Source organism: Haemorhous mexicanus, chromosome 6, assembly GCF_027477595.1.
Source record: "Haemorhous mexicanus isolate bHaeMex1 chromosome 6, bHaeMex1.pri, whole genome shotgun sequence".
NCBI lineage: Eukaryota > Metazoa > Chordata > Aves > Passeriformes > Fringillidae > Haemorhous > Haemorhous mexicanus.
The window spans coordinates 4081787-4101044 of record NC_082346.1 but is presented as its reverse complement, the minus strand read 5'-3'; the positions used below and the strand labels follow the sequence as shown (position 1 = coordinate 4101044).

The 19258-nt window shown below is 37.9% G+C and overlaps 1 protein-coding gene across 2 annotated transcripts in view; it reads right to left on the bottom strand.

Moving 5' to 3' along the window:
- The window catches only part of CSTF3 (cleavage stimulation factor subunit 3), a 48149-nt gene that overhangs the window by 24965 nt on the left and 3926 nt on the right, over nucleotides 1–19258 (bottom strand). For both annotated transcript variants that reach the window (XM_059848322.1, XM_059848323.1), the window contains exons 2-3: nucleotides 13979–14080; nucleotides 13754–13849 (exon numbers count right to left, since the gene is read on the bottom strand). In XM_059848322.1, the coding sequence (XP_059704305.1) occupies nucleotides 13754–13849; nucleotides 13979–14080 (198 nt within the window). The remainder of the gene's footprint in view (nucleotides 1–13753; nucleotides 13850–13978; nucleotides 14081–19258) is intronic.

Here is a 19258-nt window from a genome sequence, read left to right as displayed (position 1 = left end):
AAAAGCTACACATCTGTAAGGCAGCCTCCACAGGGACTTAGCAAAAAGGGCTGATAACCCAAATGAAGATATCTTAAGAGCAGAAAGAACTGCTGCCCTTTTGAGTGGTAAAATTCATTCAGTGGCCATGCATTCATGGCTCACATTTTCTAGCATGGAATTGGTCTCAGAAAGGGTCTCCCCAGTAAATCCAGCCAAACCAGCAATTCTCCTAAGGAAAAGGAATACAGGTTATCCAAGGAGTTAAAAATAGTACTAGAAGATGTAATTATGTCATAGAGCATAATCTTCTTACTCTTGTAATATTAGCACAAGACCAGCTTGGCCTGTTAGCAGAGAACAAATTGTTCCTAATATTTTACCTCTGTTCTTAGATCATAAAGAGCAATTTTCCAATAATTTGTAGCAGAAACGGCCCAGAGAATGGTTCTCAAAAACATTAGACTGATGCTCAGCCTCCAAAAGTGCCTGAGGGCTCTCATGTCTGACCACAGAAGCTACTGTCTCATCACAGGAACCCATCAATCAGAAATTTCAAAGTTAATAGTGCAGAATAACGCTCAGGCACAAGCAATTCCCTGCCACTGCATCCCAGCATCTGTTTGCAGCTGACAAGATGTTGTATGTTGTACATTGCATTACAAAATAAACCCTAGCAAAGGTAACCCACTAATCCCCAACCAAGAACACTTCAACTGGAGTGCCATGAGATGAATCTTTAAAGGAAGGGATGTGGTTCCTGGCTTTGCCATGGATTTCCTATAAAATCATTAACAGGATTAGGTCAATCCTTTACTAAAGTAGGATAATAATCTGCCTCAGATGATGGTTGAGCTGCTTTTGGTTTACATGAATGAAGTATTCCTGCTGAGGTTCAGGGAAGTAATTTTTCTAATACAGGCAAAAATCTTTCACATGTCTGTCAGAAATCAAGGAATTTCCCGCATGTCTTTTTTGAAAATGCACATTCTTAATCATAACTACTGGGAAATCTCAACTAAAATATTAAATTTATACTGGAAAAGGAAAGACTATATCTGAAGAGTCAATCACAGAATTAAACAATCAGATTTCTGTATTTTGGCTATGAAGAGAAAACAGACTTCATTACAAAAACAGCATTCAGTGGTAAAACAGTTTCCTTCAAGACAGGAGTTTTACTGCAGGGTCTCCTCAGCATCTAGCAACCACACCTGGACTGATCACCAACAGCCTCATCTGAAACCACATGAACAATGCAAATCTTTTGGGTAAAAACTTAACCCAAAAACTTTCCATGGATAGGCTCTGTGTAACTATTCTGGATCCTCTTTCCAGAATAGTTGAATTTGGGTGTAATTACTGTCCCAGCTGATGAGACTGCTTGTATTACAAACCCCTCAAGTTTCTAGAATATATAAGTGCTATACTGCTTTTCCCCTTAAACACTGTACAAATTGAGTTTTTAAAGTGGGTTCCTCTTCTCCTTCCCTAAATTTCAGCTTCATGCCCTCAAAGGTTAAAGCTAAGCCTACTCAAGTTCCATTCACAGGAATTTATTCAAAAGACAGGATCAAGACAAAAATATTTGTATACCTACTTTTAAATCTACGAGTTGATGTTAGTGCTTAGATAATAAGTGACTTCACACTTGAATAACTGGCTATGTAGAGATGCACTGAAGTTGGGAAATAAAAACACAGATCACACATTCCCATGCTTAGGTGACACTGCCACTGAAAGGTGAGAGGGGATAGCTCTACACTGAAGTCTTTTAATTTTACAGGTCAACTCAAAATGACTGACACTTTATGTGATGTTCCTGTTTGCTTGTGGGCTTTTCCCTATACACTCTGTGCTATCAGAATTATAGGATTAAAACCCATTTAAGTCAGCTGCACTTCTAAGACAAAAGACTTGCAAAGACATTTCATGATGTTGTTCCTATCTGAAATTCACTGGTGTTGAGGTAGCAGAGAGAAGAGCTGCTTGATGCCAGATTTCAATATCACAGTAGTGCTAACATTCATTTCCCATTGCAGCCTAGGTAGGTGCATTTGCAGCTCATTTCACCTCTTAGGAGGAAGATGAAATGCAGAAACCCATCATAGAAGCAGTACAGAAACTCACAGCCCTTGTAGCCTAAACAAAAGAGCTGGAACACCACTGACCTCCCAGCTTTCTCCCATCCATCCCCTCTCAGTATATTGAGAAGAAATACCAGGAATTAGGGTCACATATTTAAGCAAAAGATCCTGATTTTGGGGTCATGAAGAGAAACTGGCACAGGTAAACCCCTAGCCTTGCCAAAGGTCAGCCTTGATCCATATGCTAGAAAGAACACTTGCTTACCGACCAGAAATGTGCTACTTTTACAGACACCTGTGCACAACAAATAAATACTGCTGGCAGTTCTGCCTCCCCACTAGGGAACACAGAACAATTACAGCTTCTTTGCAGTAAAGCCCTGTTTGGTCCTAATAATCTCATTTTTTGTTGCTTTTCACAGGGAAAAGTGTATTTTCTTCTGCACCCCACCACCACCAAGTGCTGGCCATACAGAATGAGACACATAGTAGGGAACTGCTATTTTGAGAGAGCAGAACATCTGTTCAGTTTGATACTTCTCTCCCCTACCCCTCTAACCCAGCATTTTGGGGCTTTTCTGCTATAACTGATCATTCAGAAGCCCGTGGTAAAGTGTTCTAAAACCTTCTACAGAAAAGAGCCTCTTCAGTAGATGAACAGCAGGCAATTATTTGATTCAGGACTTGACTTTGACTACTAGGTTAGGAGCATTGTTATGTAAATACAGAATACATTCAGACAGCACTTGCATTACAGAATGCTGCAAATGCCTGCAAAGAGCAAATTAAAGCATAGTGTTAAAAATGGTACGTAGGCTCCCAGCTAATTTAATTTGCATAGAAGCACATAAGGGATCTCAGAAATCCCAAGATAGCTCTTTTTTCTTCTATTTTGCTGCTTTTAGCTAGGATGCCAAGAGCAGGTTGGATATAAAAACACCAAGCACACGTCAATACCAAAGCACTCTGTAAAAGGGACATGTAACTAACACAGCAGCTTAACTGGGAGAATTTGCTAAGTCCAAAACAGAGACCTGCCACAAAACATAATGTAAGCCCTCAAAATTGAGAAGGTGCAGCTCCCAGCAAGGCAGCCAAGGTTCCCAAGGAAAGATGTGGATCTCCCCAGGTCCAAACTTGAGGCCAGTTCTGGAAGAGAACGGGCTTGGCAATGGTGCTCGGCTCGGTTTGGGCACGTGTCATCATGGTGACGCAGCAGCCTTAAAAATCCACTCTGAAGGCTCAGCAACATGGTGAAGCACCACCACAAAACTTCTGTGATGGACTGAGTCAGGCAGCACCTGAGAACTGACTTCCAGTACCGACTGCAGCAGAAATCTCTGCTCACAGGTGAAAACCAGCATTTTCTAGACAGTTCCAGCAACTCTGCCAGCCTGGGAGGCAAACACAGCTACCAGCACAGGGTTCAAGCAGCTGCAGCAACTCAGCAGGTGCTCAACATTTCTGTGCACTAGAGGCACAAAGGCACACTCCAAGAGCAGTGAAAAACATTTGACTGTGAAGGTTGTGCAGAAATGACAGACTGCTAGAAGTCTAAGGACACCTCCTCAGTGCAGGGTCTTCATTGGAGTCAGACGGAAGATCAACCAGAATTATCCAACTTAATTATTTGAAAACACCAGTGCTTTACTCACTGGCAAATTTAAAAACCCACAGCTGACCTTATTCACAAGTTTTCTGGGGGTAAACCCAAACTTTGGGAGCATCAGTAAAATGACAAATAAATATGTCATCTCTAACTTAGTGCCTCTTTTCTTTTGTAAATAGCTGATAATGCAACAGTAATTTTTTTAACAGCTAAGACTACTAGCACAAAACTTACCTCCATTTGCTTAGTGCCAGAAAAAATACTCCTGAATTCAAGCCTGTCAGCTAATTTTAAAGTTCTACAGTATTTCCCTTTTAATATCCATCCTGTACACATACAAAAAAAGCATGTGCTTTTGTGTATCAATCTGAAATTGAATCCCCCCCCACCAAAAAAAGTGAGGCCTGAATTTAGTTTAGTCACATCTGGGAGAACTTAAATTTTTATCCTGTAACAATAAATCATACAGTCTGTTTCCTGCTCAGGCTTACAAGCACTGATATTTTATCAAGAGGAAATACTGTGGAATATTCTGAGGTTCTTGCCCATCCTGCTCAAGAACTTCTGTGCAGAATTTCAGGTGAGCTACATTTATTGATAACATTGCCATGGAATGGTAATTGGTAGACAACAATCATGGGCAAGTAAGGTACCAGGGCAGCAATTTCTTTCTTAGGGGGTGGGGTAGGGATGGGGAACCAGCTCTGCATTTAGCTTGCACCCACTGCACTTCTTTGGGCATCTTGGACCAATAAGTCATGCATTTGGGACTATTTTAAGAGTGCATTTTTACAAAAAAAAAAATCACCTTTATAGCTAGTAGGGTTTTCTAGGGCATCTATGTGTGCTTTTAAACATTTATCCCTGTCTATTTAGAACCAGTCCATTTGAACTTTGCATTCTTTATTATAAATGAAGTGTATTTTCTACTAGTCACTTTTTATCCAGCTACTGGCCATCACCACATGGAGTAAGAATATCTAGCACAATCCTGCAACTAGGCAGAACTTAAAACTCCCAAAGACACAGTCAGTCAGAACCAGAATGACAAAATTCCCTCAGTGAAATGAAACCTGCCAGACTAAGGCTCTCAGCGTAGGGCCTACTGCTCTGATCTGGTATGAAGGAAATGTTTCCTCATGGAGGAACCTGGCTGCACTGTCAGGCTGAGCAGGGACACTTCCAAAGCACACTGCTGGGAACTAAAACTATTAATTACTGCAGCACCATGGAAAAATCTTGGGAAGGGGTCAATTGACAAAGCTGGTGAAAGGAAAACTGCAAGCTAAACTTCCAAAAGCAAATGTGTTACAAAAGCAATTTTTTGTGAACTTATTCACTGTCACTCATGTTCAGCTTGTATTAATTGTATATTAGAAATGCTTAATACCTTTAAGTAGCTGCAAGCCTAAATATATATGTATTAAATTCCCATCATTCTATTTAACATCATTAACATCATTAGCAAGGCTGCTTGTACCTCAAGCTCCTGCATGCTGTAATGCAATTTTCTAAGTACCTGTGATACAAGATGAAAGAGTAACCTACAGAGACTAACTAAACCATGTTTCAGGGAAAGTTTAAAAGAAATTAATTCAGAACTGTTCCTACAATATAGTGCTCATCACAGGCTGTTAAGTGTGCTTGCACACTTTACAAATGCAAAGCCATTACTAACCAGCAGCTATTCAACTGCATAAGCATAATTTAGAGATAGCAAGAATGCCAGATTTCTTCTGCAGTAATTACAATGTTAAAAAGTCTGTCAGGGGATTACTTTGAGATTTATTTTTTAGATCAAATAAGTTACATTTCATTACTAGGGAATCTCCCCCCCAGTCCCCTTTGCGGCCCCATCTGAAATGGTCAGTACAATTGTGGCACTGAAAGAACACGTCTGAGCTGTGCAGAGACAGCTTCTTGCCAAGGCCTCCTGGGACTTCCTCATCCTCTGAAAGATGAACTGCAAGCACACACTGGTAAATACAGCACCCAACAATACCTGAGACTCACAATTCTTACACTAAATATACTCCTGCATCTGCCCATAAAAACACACAAAGACAGTACTGTGATGGGTGGGTAGGAATGGAGAAAAGGCAGGCCAGTACTGGGTTCAAGACAACAAAAATGAAGAGAAAATCCAGTTTCTATCTTCCCACTCCTTTACACACAGCACCAAGGCATGTTTTTGCACTCAGACTGAAGCTGCAGATAATAAAATCCTTTTCAACGAAATCTGAAGTACATTCTACATACACTACCTTTTTAAGTGCCTCTACACTTTTAGGTACCTGAGTAAATTACCTGTAGACAATTTGCACTGATAAGCTCACCCACTCCTATTCCTACTATATGATTTAAAAAGAACATTATGCTGTGTGACCTTATAATCTAACCATATATACACACACATGAACAGTGATGCACATGCATAGTCTGAGAGATTCCTCAGGAATCCACAGGCACAGAACCCACAGTAAGTCTTCATTTAACCATAAAAATTAAAATAATCAAAATCCTAAATTAAGAGAATGTTTTAAACAGAGTTTGATGTTTAAATGCAGCTCCACTGAACACAATGAAGTTAGCTAACATGCTAACTTCATATCTGTTTCATCTGCAGGACAGCACATATACAACTACACACCTGCTATCCCATTTTTGCAAATCTAAATTTCAAACTGAGAGTTCATTTTTATTTTGTTTAAACAGTAAAAACTGTGCTTGAAAACCCACACTTCAAGGGTGAACAAGAGCTAAAGGAAGTTGACTTTGTTGCAGTCTGGACATACTGAACAACTAGGCATTATTTTAGTCCAACTGCAAGACCTGAACTGTATTTTAAGCAATGTATTCATTATCACAAAAACCAATACAGAAGTATCAGATTGTTTATAGCAAGAATGTACAGTCATCTCTTGTTCTAATTTCACACACTGGTTATTTCTGACTCTCTGTTTCAAGCACTAATGCAAACCATAAAGAACTGGACTGAGAATCTTGTGCTCATTAGAATCTCGGAGTTTCAGATATATTACAGGAATTGAAGGAGGTACGACACTAGATCCTCCATCACAATATTAAACTTTCCAAATTAGCTGATTTAGAGGAATAGTTTGAATTAAGGATAAAAACTACGAAATTTAAACCTATGTACAAGCTGCTTTGCTGGAACTCAGAGCAAGTAAAATTAGCACACATCCTCAGTATACTAACTCTTCTCCTTTTGGAGGTCTGAAAGCCTTGAGCCCAGCAATCTACAAGAGCACTGGGTACAGCACCTGCCAACAGATCAGCACTGTGCTCACAGGAACTGTGCAAGCTAGGACTAATGCACAGCCCCTGTCACAGGGCTTGTCCAATCTGCTTTTAAGGGAACAGAGACAGCTCAGCTGTTTACACTTCAGATTAACAGTGAGGTCTTGTCTCAAGGTGCAACAGGACTCCACTCTAGAGAAGTTATTACTGAAAACTGTGCACAAACTCAATTAAAAAAGAACACCTTTCTACTTATCTGCCTATCCTCAAAATGTAACACTTATGATGATCCAATGAACCTTAGAAATGCTCCCATGCTTTTGTATTATATTTGTCATTACCAAACCAGCTAAACCCCACAGATCAGATTCAAATTACTTAGCTTATTAGAAATACTAGAATAAGAAAAGCTCTATAGAAATAATAGAATAAATTATAATAAAAATTATTTAATTACAAATTAATATTTCCTCATGTGTAGTTAACTACATGTACATAATGTGCACAAAGCAAATGCTACCTGTGCACTGTTATACAGTTATGGACCAAAGCATATTCCTTCTTGTCACTTTTGAATTGCTTTATGTAAGAAACAAACAAAAAAACCAATCATAGGATGTTAGGTACACGTCATTGGAGAAATCCAAAACTGTCACTGGATATGGAGCACCCATCATTCTGAAGCCACTGGTGAGAAAAATCAGGAAAAAAAACAAGGAGGAAACCCAATGGACTCTTGTAAATGAAGACCACTGGTACTAATAGGACACAGGAATGCCATGAGGAAGGACTTGCTTCCTCAGACCTTCCAGCTAAGAAAAGTCACTGGATTTCATCCCAGCCATGACTCAAAGCCTTCCCACAGTCTGTAAAGACATTCTGCAGCAAACAGTCACACATTATTTTATGTAGTAGCACTAGCAGAGAAGGTTTAACAGAAAGTGTTCCCGCAACCATCATGTTTCTCAAAATCTGATTAAAGATCAGGAAACTCAACCAGCTGGCAGCTGGAAGAGATACAGAAAAGAATAAAAGATTACAATTACAGTTTCCTCTCCCAGGCAGATGGAGAACCAATCCATAGTAAATACAGCATATACAAGAAACCTGTTTTAACCTCTGGTTCTTTCAGGTTCACACATAAGAAGCCCAAGTTTGTGCCTGACCTGACACAGATTCCCCCCCTCAAAATATCAAAGAATCAACAAATGACTTCAACAGAAGAAAGAACACAAAAAGTCTTCACTGTCCTTGTTACATTTGAAAGTGAGACTTCAGAAACGCTGTGAACAAGAGCACATAGCTAACATGGCTAACAGGGATATATTTCTGTTGCCCCACATGGAAAGAATACAACAGAACAGAAGTAGTTTGTGTTTATTCATGTGTAAATAACAACACACTACAGAAGAGAGTTCAGAGTAATCTCTTCATTAGGCAGTGCTTCCACTTCCAAAGTGTCCTAAAACTTCCCCACAGTATTTTTAATGATCAAATACAGCAAATAGAATTATGAAGAAACCCACTAGTGTTGTACTGCATGCATCTTCTCAAACTACAATGTCAGTATGTGGGCAATTTTCTGGTATTACACAGCTTGTAGGAGCAGGGGAACTATGCAAGATGTAGACACACCTGTATTGACACTTTGAGCAGAAGAGACAGGAAAAAGGTGCATCCACTTTCTAGTGCAAGTCTACAATAATCACACAGACAGAACAACATTTATTAACAGGAATGGAACAAGTCCACACATGAATAAGAAAAGATCATAAATAATACAGTTGTAAAAAAGATTGAAAATCTCAGACTGAGGCAGTCAAGACTGTGCAGTATGGGTATTTGTACAGAGCACCTGTACAGCAGTTTCTCAAAGCAGAAGCTTACCATGAGAAATGTGGCTGGCAAGGTGGGGGAGCATGGATTATCATGGGGATGCCTTCCATTAAGAAATTCACTAAGATCAGCTGGTGATACACACAATATATTCAGTTGAAAGTACCACTAAACAGAATCTCAGGCAAGAAATCTATTCTACTTTGACTTCTGATTACTCCAACTTCATCCTGACAGAAGTGTCAGTTCCGATTTTTCCCCAAGCAGAATAATTTTGGTGATAGGTACAACATTCTCCTTTCTGAATTCATAACCAGACTAAAGTAAAACAGGGGAAGAAAATGCTTTGAAGAAACACAGACATTTTAAACAAAAACAATCATTTTTCTAAATGGTTTTATTTACATTTTTCATATACAAGTACGTTAAATGATACATTCTGACTAGTATCCACACCAGTGTGAATTACATGGATTAAAGATACTGATGTATTGCATATGATGAAATGCAAAACAATCAACCCTAAGCTGTGGTCCCACCCCTTGAATGCGAGATGCCCCACACAGCATCTGTTTGTTACCAAGACATTTAAAATTCAAAATGTCCATATGAAATAGAAGTTATCTAAACAAATGTATCTGGTTGCATTCCTTTAGGACAAGCAATAACACAGGAGTCTTGCAAAATTCTCAAGACAAAAAATACATATTAACAGCCAAACCTTTGACATGTATGTTATCAGCTTTGTATTTATTGTTTCTAGACTTGGGCTACTTGTCACAACTGTCTTCTGGATACAATTTATATGTCTTTAATTATGGCAACTTTTCAACCCCTATAAACAATGTTCAAAGTGACCAGGATATAATGCTGTACCACTCAATAAAAAAGGTAAAAGCTGTGGTGTGAACTGGCCTGAAACATTCTGGACAATTACAGAGGAAAGTTTCCATTCAGAGTAACTGGAACTAAAAATTCCTTATATAATTTTTAAAATGTTGAAAGTATGTGAATACAGTTTAATAAATGTGCCTAAGAGGATTTTCAACCTGGTGATTTCTCAAAGGAAACTAGCAGAGAAAAAAAAAGGCAACTTCAAAAGCTTGCTTCAGAACTACTGAAGTATTTACAAGACAGGTAAAGTAAATGTTCTTTCATGAAAAAGCATCATCAGGTCATTCTGTATCTAAAAGATGGTTCAATCAGTCCAAGTGACAAAGGAAATAGTGACAGCTGGGCCTATGGGATCATAGGGTATTAAACTGGATTTATTTTCACATTTCTGTAGCACCTTTTAGGCAGGTGCCAAAAGCACTTTAATCACTAAAGCAGCCTCACAACAACCCTGTGAGGTAGGTAGGTATCTGTTTCATAATGGCAAACAGGTTAAATAACTTACCCAAGGAGACACAGCACATCAGCAGAGCAGGCTAGAGTCCAGATCGTGTGATCTATGGATTTAATATTATGGCACAGTGGGGCTGAGACTCAGACACTCCTTTATACAACTGTGAAAGAGGCACTGCCACGTCAATTGAGTCAAGTTTTCTGAGAGGAGGTTTTATGAGAAAGGGATCAGAAGAAAAGTGTACTTTAAGGAACTAGAGGAAACAAGAGTTTGGGAAGAATAGCACTACTGTTCCACTTTCTAAATTTTAAGAGATGCAGAATAGCAAGTTCACTATTTTACTTGCTTAAATACTTATCAAATCAAAAACTCTACTTAGATGTTCAAATAATATGACCCAAAACCAGCTGTGAACTGGGAGTTGTTTCATCCACTTATATTATTTCTAAGTCCTGTAATTCTTCTTTGAAGGTCAGAAGAAATAAGAACCAGTGCAAGAATCCAAACTTTTTTCATCAATTTCAACTTTAATAGTGTAATTCCCATTAACAAACTGTCAAAGTATGCTCTTCCTAACTAATCTCCATGTTCTACTGATTACCTAACCCAGTCACAATGCAGAGAGCAGAGCATATAAATCAGTGCTTGGCACACAAAATGCTAAATGTGAAGTATTTGGTTACTTTAGCATGCTCTTTGTATCACTTGTGGTGAGCTGGCTGATACACTGAGTGTGGAGCACAGCTCTCCACTATATTCCACTAGGGAACACAGTCACACACAAAAAGCACAACAGTCAGCGAGCTGAACAAACACAGTCATAAACCCAAGAGGTAATCACAGCAGTAAGGCCTGCACTTACAAGTTATACATTACAAAAAGAACTGGCACATGCAGTTTTTGTTCAGATAGTTTATAAACAATTTCTACTGAAGACTGGAAGTGACCAAAGAGAACACATTTGTTAAGTCAGACAAAGGGGAATTTAAAGATTTCTAACAACTTTGAGAGCACAGCTGTTAAAGGGCTAATTTCTTTTTCGTAAGGCCCTTTTCATAACCCTCACCCTGGCTCATCTTCCAATACACCACAACTAAGGAACATTTTTCAGCTCTGATTTATGTCTTTCAGAGGGCAAAATTCTCTAGTGAAAGACAACCTGCCAAAAAAGAACCCCCATTTCCCTCCCCCTTTCTGTCTCTCTGGGATGCAAAGAGAAAATGTTTCCATGGTAAAGAGTAAAATACTTTTTTGACATCAGAGGAAATGCAGGTAACAGATGACTGAAGATTTTACAATTTTCAGATTTCAATAATGAGGAAGCAGAAGTAAATTGAAAACAGTGCTGGAGATCTACCACAGGTTTATTTTACCAAGTCATGGCTAGAAAGTTATATACTTCTGAACAGCCAAATAAAAATTTTCTAGCAGGAGGAGACTACTAAAATTGCCAAGGAAAAAAGCTTTTGAAAAATACTTTCCTTATATTCCTTGAGCATCTTAAGGCTGCAATAAAAAGAAGCCTGAACAGAGTTCCTCTAGTCAGCCTTCAAAAATTAATTGAAGTCTTAATTTAACCACAGGGTTTAAAGAACATTTGATAAAGCATTTTGATTTGAATTCACCCAGATGGACTGCACAAATGATATGCAACTGAAAACAACGCTGACAACCGTGCTCAAGTGTGTGAGCATACCTTTCTTAGAGAGGAATTCGGAAATAATTTATTTCAACTCATAGCTATGTATGCTCACATGTGCTTAAAAAAACCAGAGAAAAGCATATTGCTTCATTTGTAAATTGGCCACTACCAGTTGTAATATGTCACAGTAACCAGGAAAGTTGAAAATCAAGTCTTAACTGGGATTTTTAAAAAGTTGGCTGTTAAGATAAAAGATAAATTTCTGAAAATCACCTTCTTACGTTTCTTTCAAATATAACCCTCTTCAGGTGTAGCCTCTACAGGAAATCTGCAGTTCCTATTTTTCCACTGTTTTGCACAACAGAACTATATATTCAATTTCTCTAATATTTGAAGTGTATTAATAAGCAGACACACAAGAACTAGTGATGCTTATGACAATTCTTTCCCTCTCAGATTTACCTTGTGTTCCCTGGTACCCAAACTGCTGAGGTGCTGATCTGCCCTCCTCAAAGGAACAGGTAAAAAATTCTGCCCTAGACTGTTCCAAGATCGCCACTGTTAAGGTTTCTAAATGCTCTTAGATTATAAATTAGGGGAGGTGACGTCTGTCAGTTCCTCTCTGAAGGTACTTAAAGACAAGGAGCTTTACACTTACAACAGGACTTTCTGCTGAAGGATGTACAGCATAGTACTGGCTTTCTGAGATGGCCTTACTCAACCCTTAAATTTGAGGCATGAGTAAGGTAAAGGTTTTAAAAAAAGCACAGAAATCAGGCAATTTAATGAAATTATGAAATAAGATTAGATTCTAAAAACTAGAACCTGTGGCAAAAATTTCAGGGTACAAGAGGCTAATGGATTTGGCTGCAGGGTCCGAAAAGGAAAAAGATGTATTTGTATGTTAGTCCATTTGCAATCTCCCAAACATGAATAAACATCAACATTCTAACTACTGCTACAAACAAGATAGTGAAAACTCTATACATTTAATTTGGTAGCATTCAATTTAGATGACACTATTTTGCACTGTAGCATCTTACTATAAACTGCAATATAAAAATTTCTGCTCAATTCCCATGATCCCAATTTTCCTTATCTTCAAAATTTACTGCCAGACATTTCTGGATAAGTAATTTAATGTAAAATAAGATATGATAACTATGCAATGAAATTTCACAGCAAATGGAAGAAAAGGAGAGCTCATTTCTCATCTACAGAACACAGGTCCCCACCCCTGAAGTTCAGCATATAGAAAATCTGTCTCAAGGAAAATGTGCAGCCAGAAGATGCCCACAGAAACCATGTGTATTAGTATTAAATACCAGCTACAGAAAGGAATCAAACCAAAATGAACACCACCACCCCCGCCCCAAGATTATACAGGGAATTTCATGCCATGTCATTAGAGACAGTTCACTGACCAATGCACTTAGTGATAAGTCTTACCCAGTTATGGAAACAATCACAATTTGTTGGGATTTTTAAAAGCTAATGGGTTGGGCTAATGCATTTTCATTCCAGAAATTAGCTTCCATCCCCACACCCTCCCTGCAAACACTGTTCACAGAAACATTCAATTCCCTAAGAAAGCAAAACAAAAAAAAACAAAAAAAAAAGAACCAAATATTCAGAGAAAGTCACTCAAATAAGTTTGTATGTGTAAATAAAAAAAATCCTCTAAGTAAATGACACGGGAGGCAATAAATTGACACGACAAGCAAATAAAAGGCTAAAGCACTCCAATACCATTGAAACAGTTTTAATGTTGTTGCAATTCCATAATGCAACAATCATCAACTCATGAAAGACCCAATACTTTAGAATTCATTTTAATCATTCCTTTGTACCTATTTTACAAAATAAAGGCAAGGCATATTTAAAGTCCCCTTTCCCCTAGATATTATGTGCCTATCTTATTCATGCTTATAAGAGTAAAAACTTAAAATCCTATGAAATGTTATGTAAGAAAAAAATGTAAAAATATTAACCTCTGCTTCAATGTACAGTTTCCAGAATCTGCCAGAACTGGGGAACTGGGCAACAAGGCGTTCATAGGTCTTCCGTGCTTTGTCTATAGGCTGATTCTAAAAATTGAAAATCAAAACAGCATTTACAGTATTATGATTTATGTAAATGAATATGCTGATTTTACTCCAGAACCAAATAGTGTGAGTGGACCATAGATAAGGAAATGTAATCCTATATCACTAAACCTGTGCCTCTCGAATGAGAATGCTCCAAGCGTCAAGGTCATATGGATTTTCTTCTAGTTTCTTTTCAGCTTTCTTCACTTTTTCTGGGACATATTCAGCAGTCTAGAAAAATTAAAAAGAAGACATGAGAGATCACAAGCAGTGTTTGAAAAGTTCCGTCCCACCTACACAGTCGAGCTAAAGATAACATTTCAACAGTGTAACATTCCACAGCTCAGTTTTTAAAATGCAGTTTCTAAATTGGAATTCAGCTGGAAAACAAGTTGTCCCAGGAAGATAAGGCACACTTAGCACATGTTATGGACATCAACCAAGATGTTAGACTAAACCACCTCAAAACATGAAAACAAATTTGAGTTTGCTGAAATATTTACTGCACAATGAATTTTAAACATTTTTACCAACCTGGAACTTTAAGATCCAAAAAGTAAATTCAGCCCAGTATTTCTACTACAGAGCCCAGGCAAACAAATCCAGTTTATCCAGGAGTCTTTCTGGACTTGGAGAACAGAAGGTATTTGGTATCACAGGTTTAACAAGAAAACCAGGAGAGGATGGTTTAGCAGAAACAGATACACACTATCCAAGCACAATTTCTTTGTCCACTTTCTGATCTCCCAGATGCCTTCCTGTAGTTTTGGCAGTAGCATCACATTTTTTTAAAAACACTCAGAAATTCCTATTGAAGTTTAAAAGCTTTTTTTCAGGCTAAAAGCTGTACCAAATTGAATGCAAACTCTGTAACGTAGTTACTTTCAAACACTTCTGGAAATAACTTGCTTTATGATTTTCAGGGTTTTTTTCTAGATCTAACATTGTTAACAAGTAGAATAAAAAATGACAGTGTGAAGATCACATACAGATGCCCCTAAAATACATGCTTGTTACAACCCTAAATGAACTGGAGTTTATTTATTCAGCCTGAAATATTGGTCTGACCTGTACTCCAAACCACTTATTCACTAGCTTTGAAAACCTGGCTCATTTTTAGGCAGGTAACAGCAATACAAATACCACACCAACTTAATTCTTGCCTTTGAGAGATGTAACAATAGTAACCCTTAAATCATTACTATAAGACCTTGCTGGTGAAATTTTACAATTTCACTACATAATTGAGAATATTCATCTCTAATGTGCAGTGTAGTGTGACTGATTTATAAAAAAAAAATTCTAAAACTTGCAGAAAATTTTAAAAAAACCCCAAATCCTGTCATATGCTAAAAGATTATTTCAAGGAGTTTGTTTTAATTCTTAATATTCTTAAGAATATAACCACCTTGTTATATTCTTAATATAATTGGGTTTAAGTCCCAGAATCCCAGCATGGGGCAGGCTGGAAGGGATCACACTGGGTTACTTGGTCCAAGCTCCCTGCCCCAGCAGGTCAGTGCATCCTTCTGAAGCTGAAAAAGACAAACAGCACAGAGAAAACCAACACTCCTCTCTCAAAGGTGCCATCACTCTTTAGAATAAGAAGTAGAAGGTAACTACACTAGTTCTGAATATTTTTCAGCATTATCAGTTTTTGTGTCAGTCCTACTAGCAGGATATAATTCAAAGCATGTCCCATAAGTAAATATATTACTTAATAAAACTACTTCTAAATGGAAAAAGGTTCAAAAATATTGCAGAACTGTTAAATGGATATATCTGATATTGAAGATATGCACTAAATGGGAAAAAAAAGCAGTAGGCTGGGCTTCATAGGAGTCTAAAGACCATTACTCCTTTTGATTTACTTCTCAAGCAATTCAAGCAATTCTTAACACTAATGCAAAGCAGTGTAGCTTGGAAGGCAAATATCAAATGCCACATTAAACTATTATAAAATCAACTTGATTAAAAAATCAAAGTAGCACAAAGCTGTCAACTCTGAGGTAGTAAATTTATGAACTGCCATATGAATAGTTTTACATCCCTAAGTCCGTCAAAATTTTGATTCTGCAGTAGTTCAACTGATACAGGCTTAAGATGTAAAACAGTATAAAATGATCTAGTGGTTTTATTTCTAGCCAATTGACAGGCATAAACATTAGTCAGCTTCCAGAAGCAGCACTAAAGCTGAAATTTCTGAATTTGAAAACTATTTCTATAAGCTACCCCTAAAGGTGACCCGAAACTGAAATGCTGCTTTTTCAATAAAGCACTAACTCAAATACATCAACATCAGAGGGAAGCACTGCTTCTGACTATAACCAACCCAGTGAAATTCACTCGTCTCAAATAAATTCTTCTGGACGCATTAGACAGAAGGGTCAGGCAGATGTACCATTAGTGTCTGCTACAACAAAAAGGACCCCACCCTACAAAGGCACAAGGTCCTGCCCTCTAAGTACTGACTTTTAAACAATATTAAGTAGAATGAGCCACTGAAGCACCTTTCAACTATTGTATTGTAAAGCTGTATTTCCTCAAATCTTTCCAGGTGACACAAAAATATGCATTTCATTAAGATTTCCAGGAATTTCATTCACCTATGCAGATACAGGGTCATAAACTCAAACTCAGAAAGGCAGAAACAGCTAAGGAAAAAATAGATGGGGATAAGATGCACAACCACAGCAATCCTAAATTAATTTTGTGTATTTGATACATGAATCAAACTATGCAAGAAGCACAATTATTTTACTGGAAAATAAAAAGAACTGATTTTTTAAGTTGGCAAATACTTGTTTAGCAGCAGATAAAGTTCCCCATTCACTTATACAAGACCAATTATAGGCACCCTACAGAATGGAAAATAACTCTATGATGATCCGTTTTGAACTGGACTGCCTGGACTTGCTTGTACCTTAGGTCACATAGAAGAAAACAACTTCTCAGAGGCAGTGAGAACTCCCTCTCCTGTCCCTCTCCACCTTCAGCATTGAACAAAGCCATCCACATCTCAGGGACCCACTGCACTGCAGGAAAATCCATGGCCTGCTCCTACCTGAGCATAAATGAGACCTCATTGCATCTTTACAAATAATCCCTCCTAATACCCTGCAGGAATTAACACTTAGGATTTTCTGGACCATTTTGCCAGAACTGGGTGTGTGAACTAACACCTATTGTGAGGACTAAGATCTACAGCAAGCACACAGCGAAACAGAACCATGAGCCTTTTAACCTAACTCAATCACAGGCAGGAAAACATGTGATCCTAGTTTTGAGAACTTTATGTTAACTGCAATTGGTGCTTACAGCTGCTGCTATCACAGTTCAAGGGCATACAGCTTCTGATTATGTATTTCTCATTGTAGTGCTTGCACAACGGCCAGTATCCAAAACTGTAAACATATAATTCTTGGGTGTTCACGGCCATTATCCTGCCCCTGATAAGCATTTCCAGGTAAGCTCATCCTGTAGCAAGCCACTTCAGGGAGTTAAATCAGCAGAAAAATAATCCTGTTGGAAAAGGGATTAATATTCTAATGGTGTAACTCCCTGGTTTCAGGATCAGATGCAGCAAAAAGAATGCAAAACCACTCAGGACTCTAGCAGCACCAACTCAGACCTGCTCAAATACCATCAAACTGAACCTAACCAGATACTGGCTTTTAACTTTTCTTCACTATCTGAAAAAAGTATTGCCCACAGACTGTAAAAACACTTTTTTCCTCTGCTTTTGTTAACTATGTGCAGTAGATCTCTACACCATCAGGATTCTATCCCATGAACAACTCTTTGCAGGTCATGGAATTACTTTAGCATTTAGGGTTTTCTACAGATTCCCGCCACCTAGTCCAGTTCACAACTACCCTTTTATTATTTATACACTGACAAACAGCAACAGAATTGAAGTTTCACAGATACTAGAAGTATAAAAAGATCTTTCCAAAATCTCAAGAGACCTAAACCCATGTTTTCTAGGAAGGGATCTAGGAGCCTCTTCCGACAAAATACATCAACTGCGCAAAATCCAATTCTGAATTTATAAAGAACGTCTGAGGGAACAAAACCAGAGGAAATAAAGTTCACTTTTAGTATTTGCTTATTTATTAATCACCTCCAAGGGAATATTCTTGGTTTGTAGCATATTCCTAAAATCAACAGTTTCCTCAGGCCTCTCAAATAAATCTTCACGATGCCAAAGTGTCTAAGAAAATACCTAAATACCTTCAAATAATTTGCACGACTAAATACATCCAGTTGTTTAAGGCATCCTCCTGTTTCCACAAAAGGATCCTCTGCAGTGGTAACTAAATAAATGTGTTTACAACAGCTGCTACATCCAGGAAGACGCCAGCTGAAGATGCTGTAAAAAAACTACCACTAAATATGAAGTAAGAACTTCTACAAACCAAAGAAAATTTTTCTTGCAGGACTGTGTGGGTTTAACGTCACAGGAGGAGCTGTTGAATACAAAAAGGCAGGAATTGTAATGGCTACTTTAGTCAAATTGCTTGAATATCCAAAAGGGGGTTTCTGGCCATTAAGACAGAAGTCAGTTTGGTGATTTTGGCTAGGTGTTGCACACTTTAGCACAGCCTGACCTGTAACAGACACAGCGAATGGAATTTCAAATATATTAACATGCAACTTGACAAGCATTGTTAGTTGTTTAGTTTGCTAAATTTACAGGTTGGTTTAGTCCAAGGCTTTTCCCTTTAGTTTATTTAAAGCTGCATGTTTAGAGAAGAACAAGTTTTAAAGCCCTTTCCTCAGTAACACATCCCTTCACTGGGGGAACTGTAGTTTCAGCTTACCAAAACTTGCTCTTTCTTAAATGTTTTTAATGCCTTGACTTCTATTCTACACTAAGCCACTTCAACTGTCAACAGCCTTGGAAAAAACGTGTCCTTCAAGACTGGAGCAGACATAGCCCAGCATATTCATCTTGACCAAAAAAAGGTACTTCTCTAAGTACTGCCCCATCCCAACATAATCTGGGCTCAAAACTCCAAATACATTGGAAATTTTAGATTAGTAATGATTAAAATTCTTTCCTCATAGGACTATTTCCCAAATGCTGGACTGACACATTTTTCACTTGAACTTCTTACTTGCATACCTGGAACTTACTGACTCTGGAAATACACCTAAATTATAATTTATTTACAACTGTGTAAGAACTGTCATTAAACCACTGCATTACAAACTCAGCAGCTTTCCTTCACCAATACTTGTACATATTCTGTCTACTCTTAAAGAGGTTTCTCTAGAATGGCTCCTCCTGTGATGTTAAACCCACACAATCCTGCAAGAAAAGTCTTCTTTCAGCAGTGCATTCAGTGACATCTATTTTTAAAATATTACACTGAAGTAAACTACAACATTTACTACTGTCTTTAG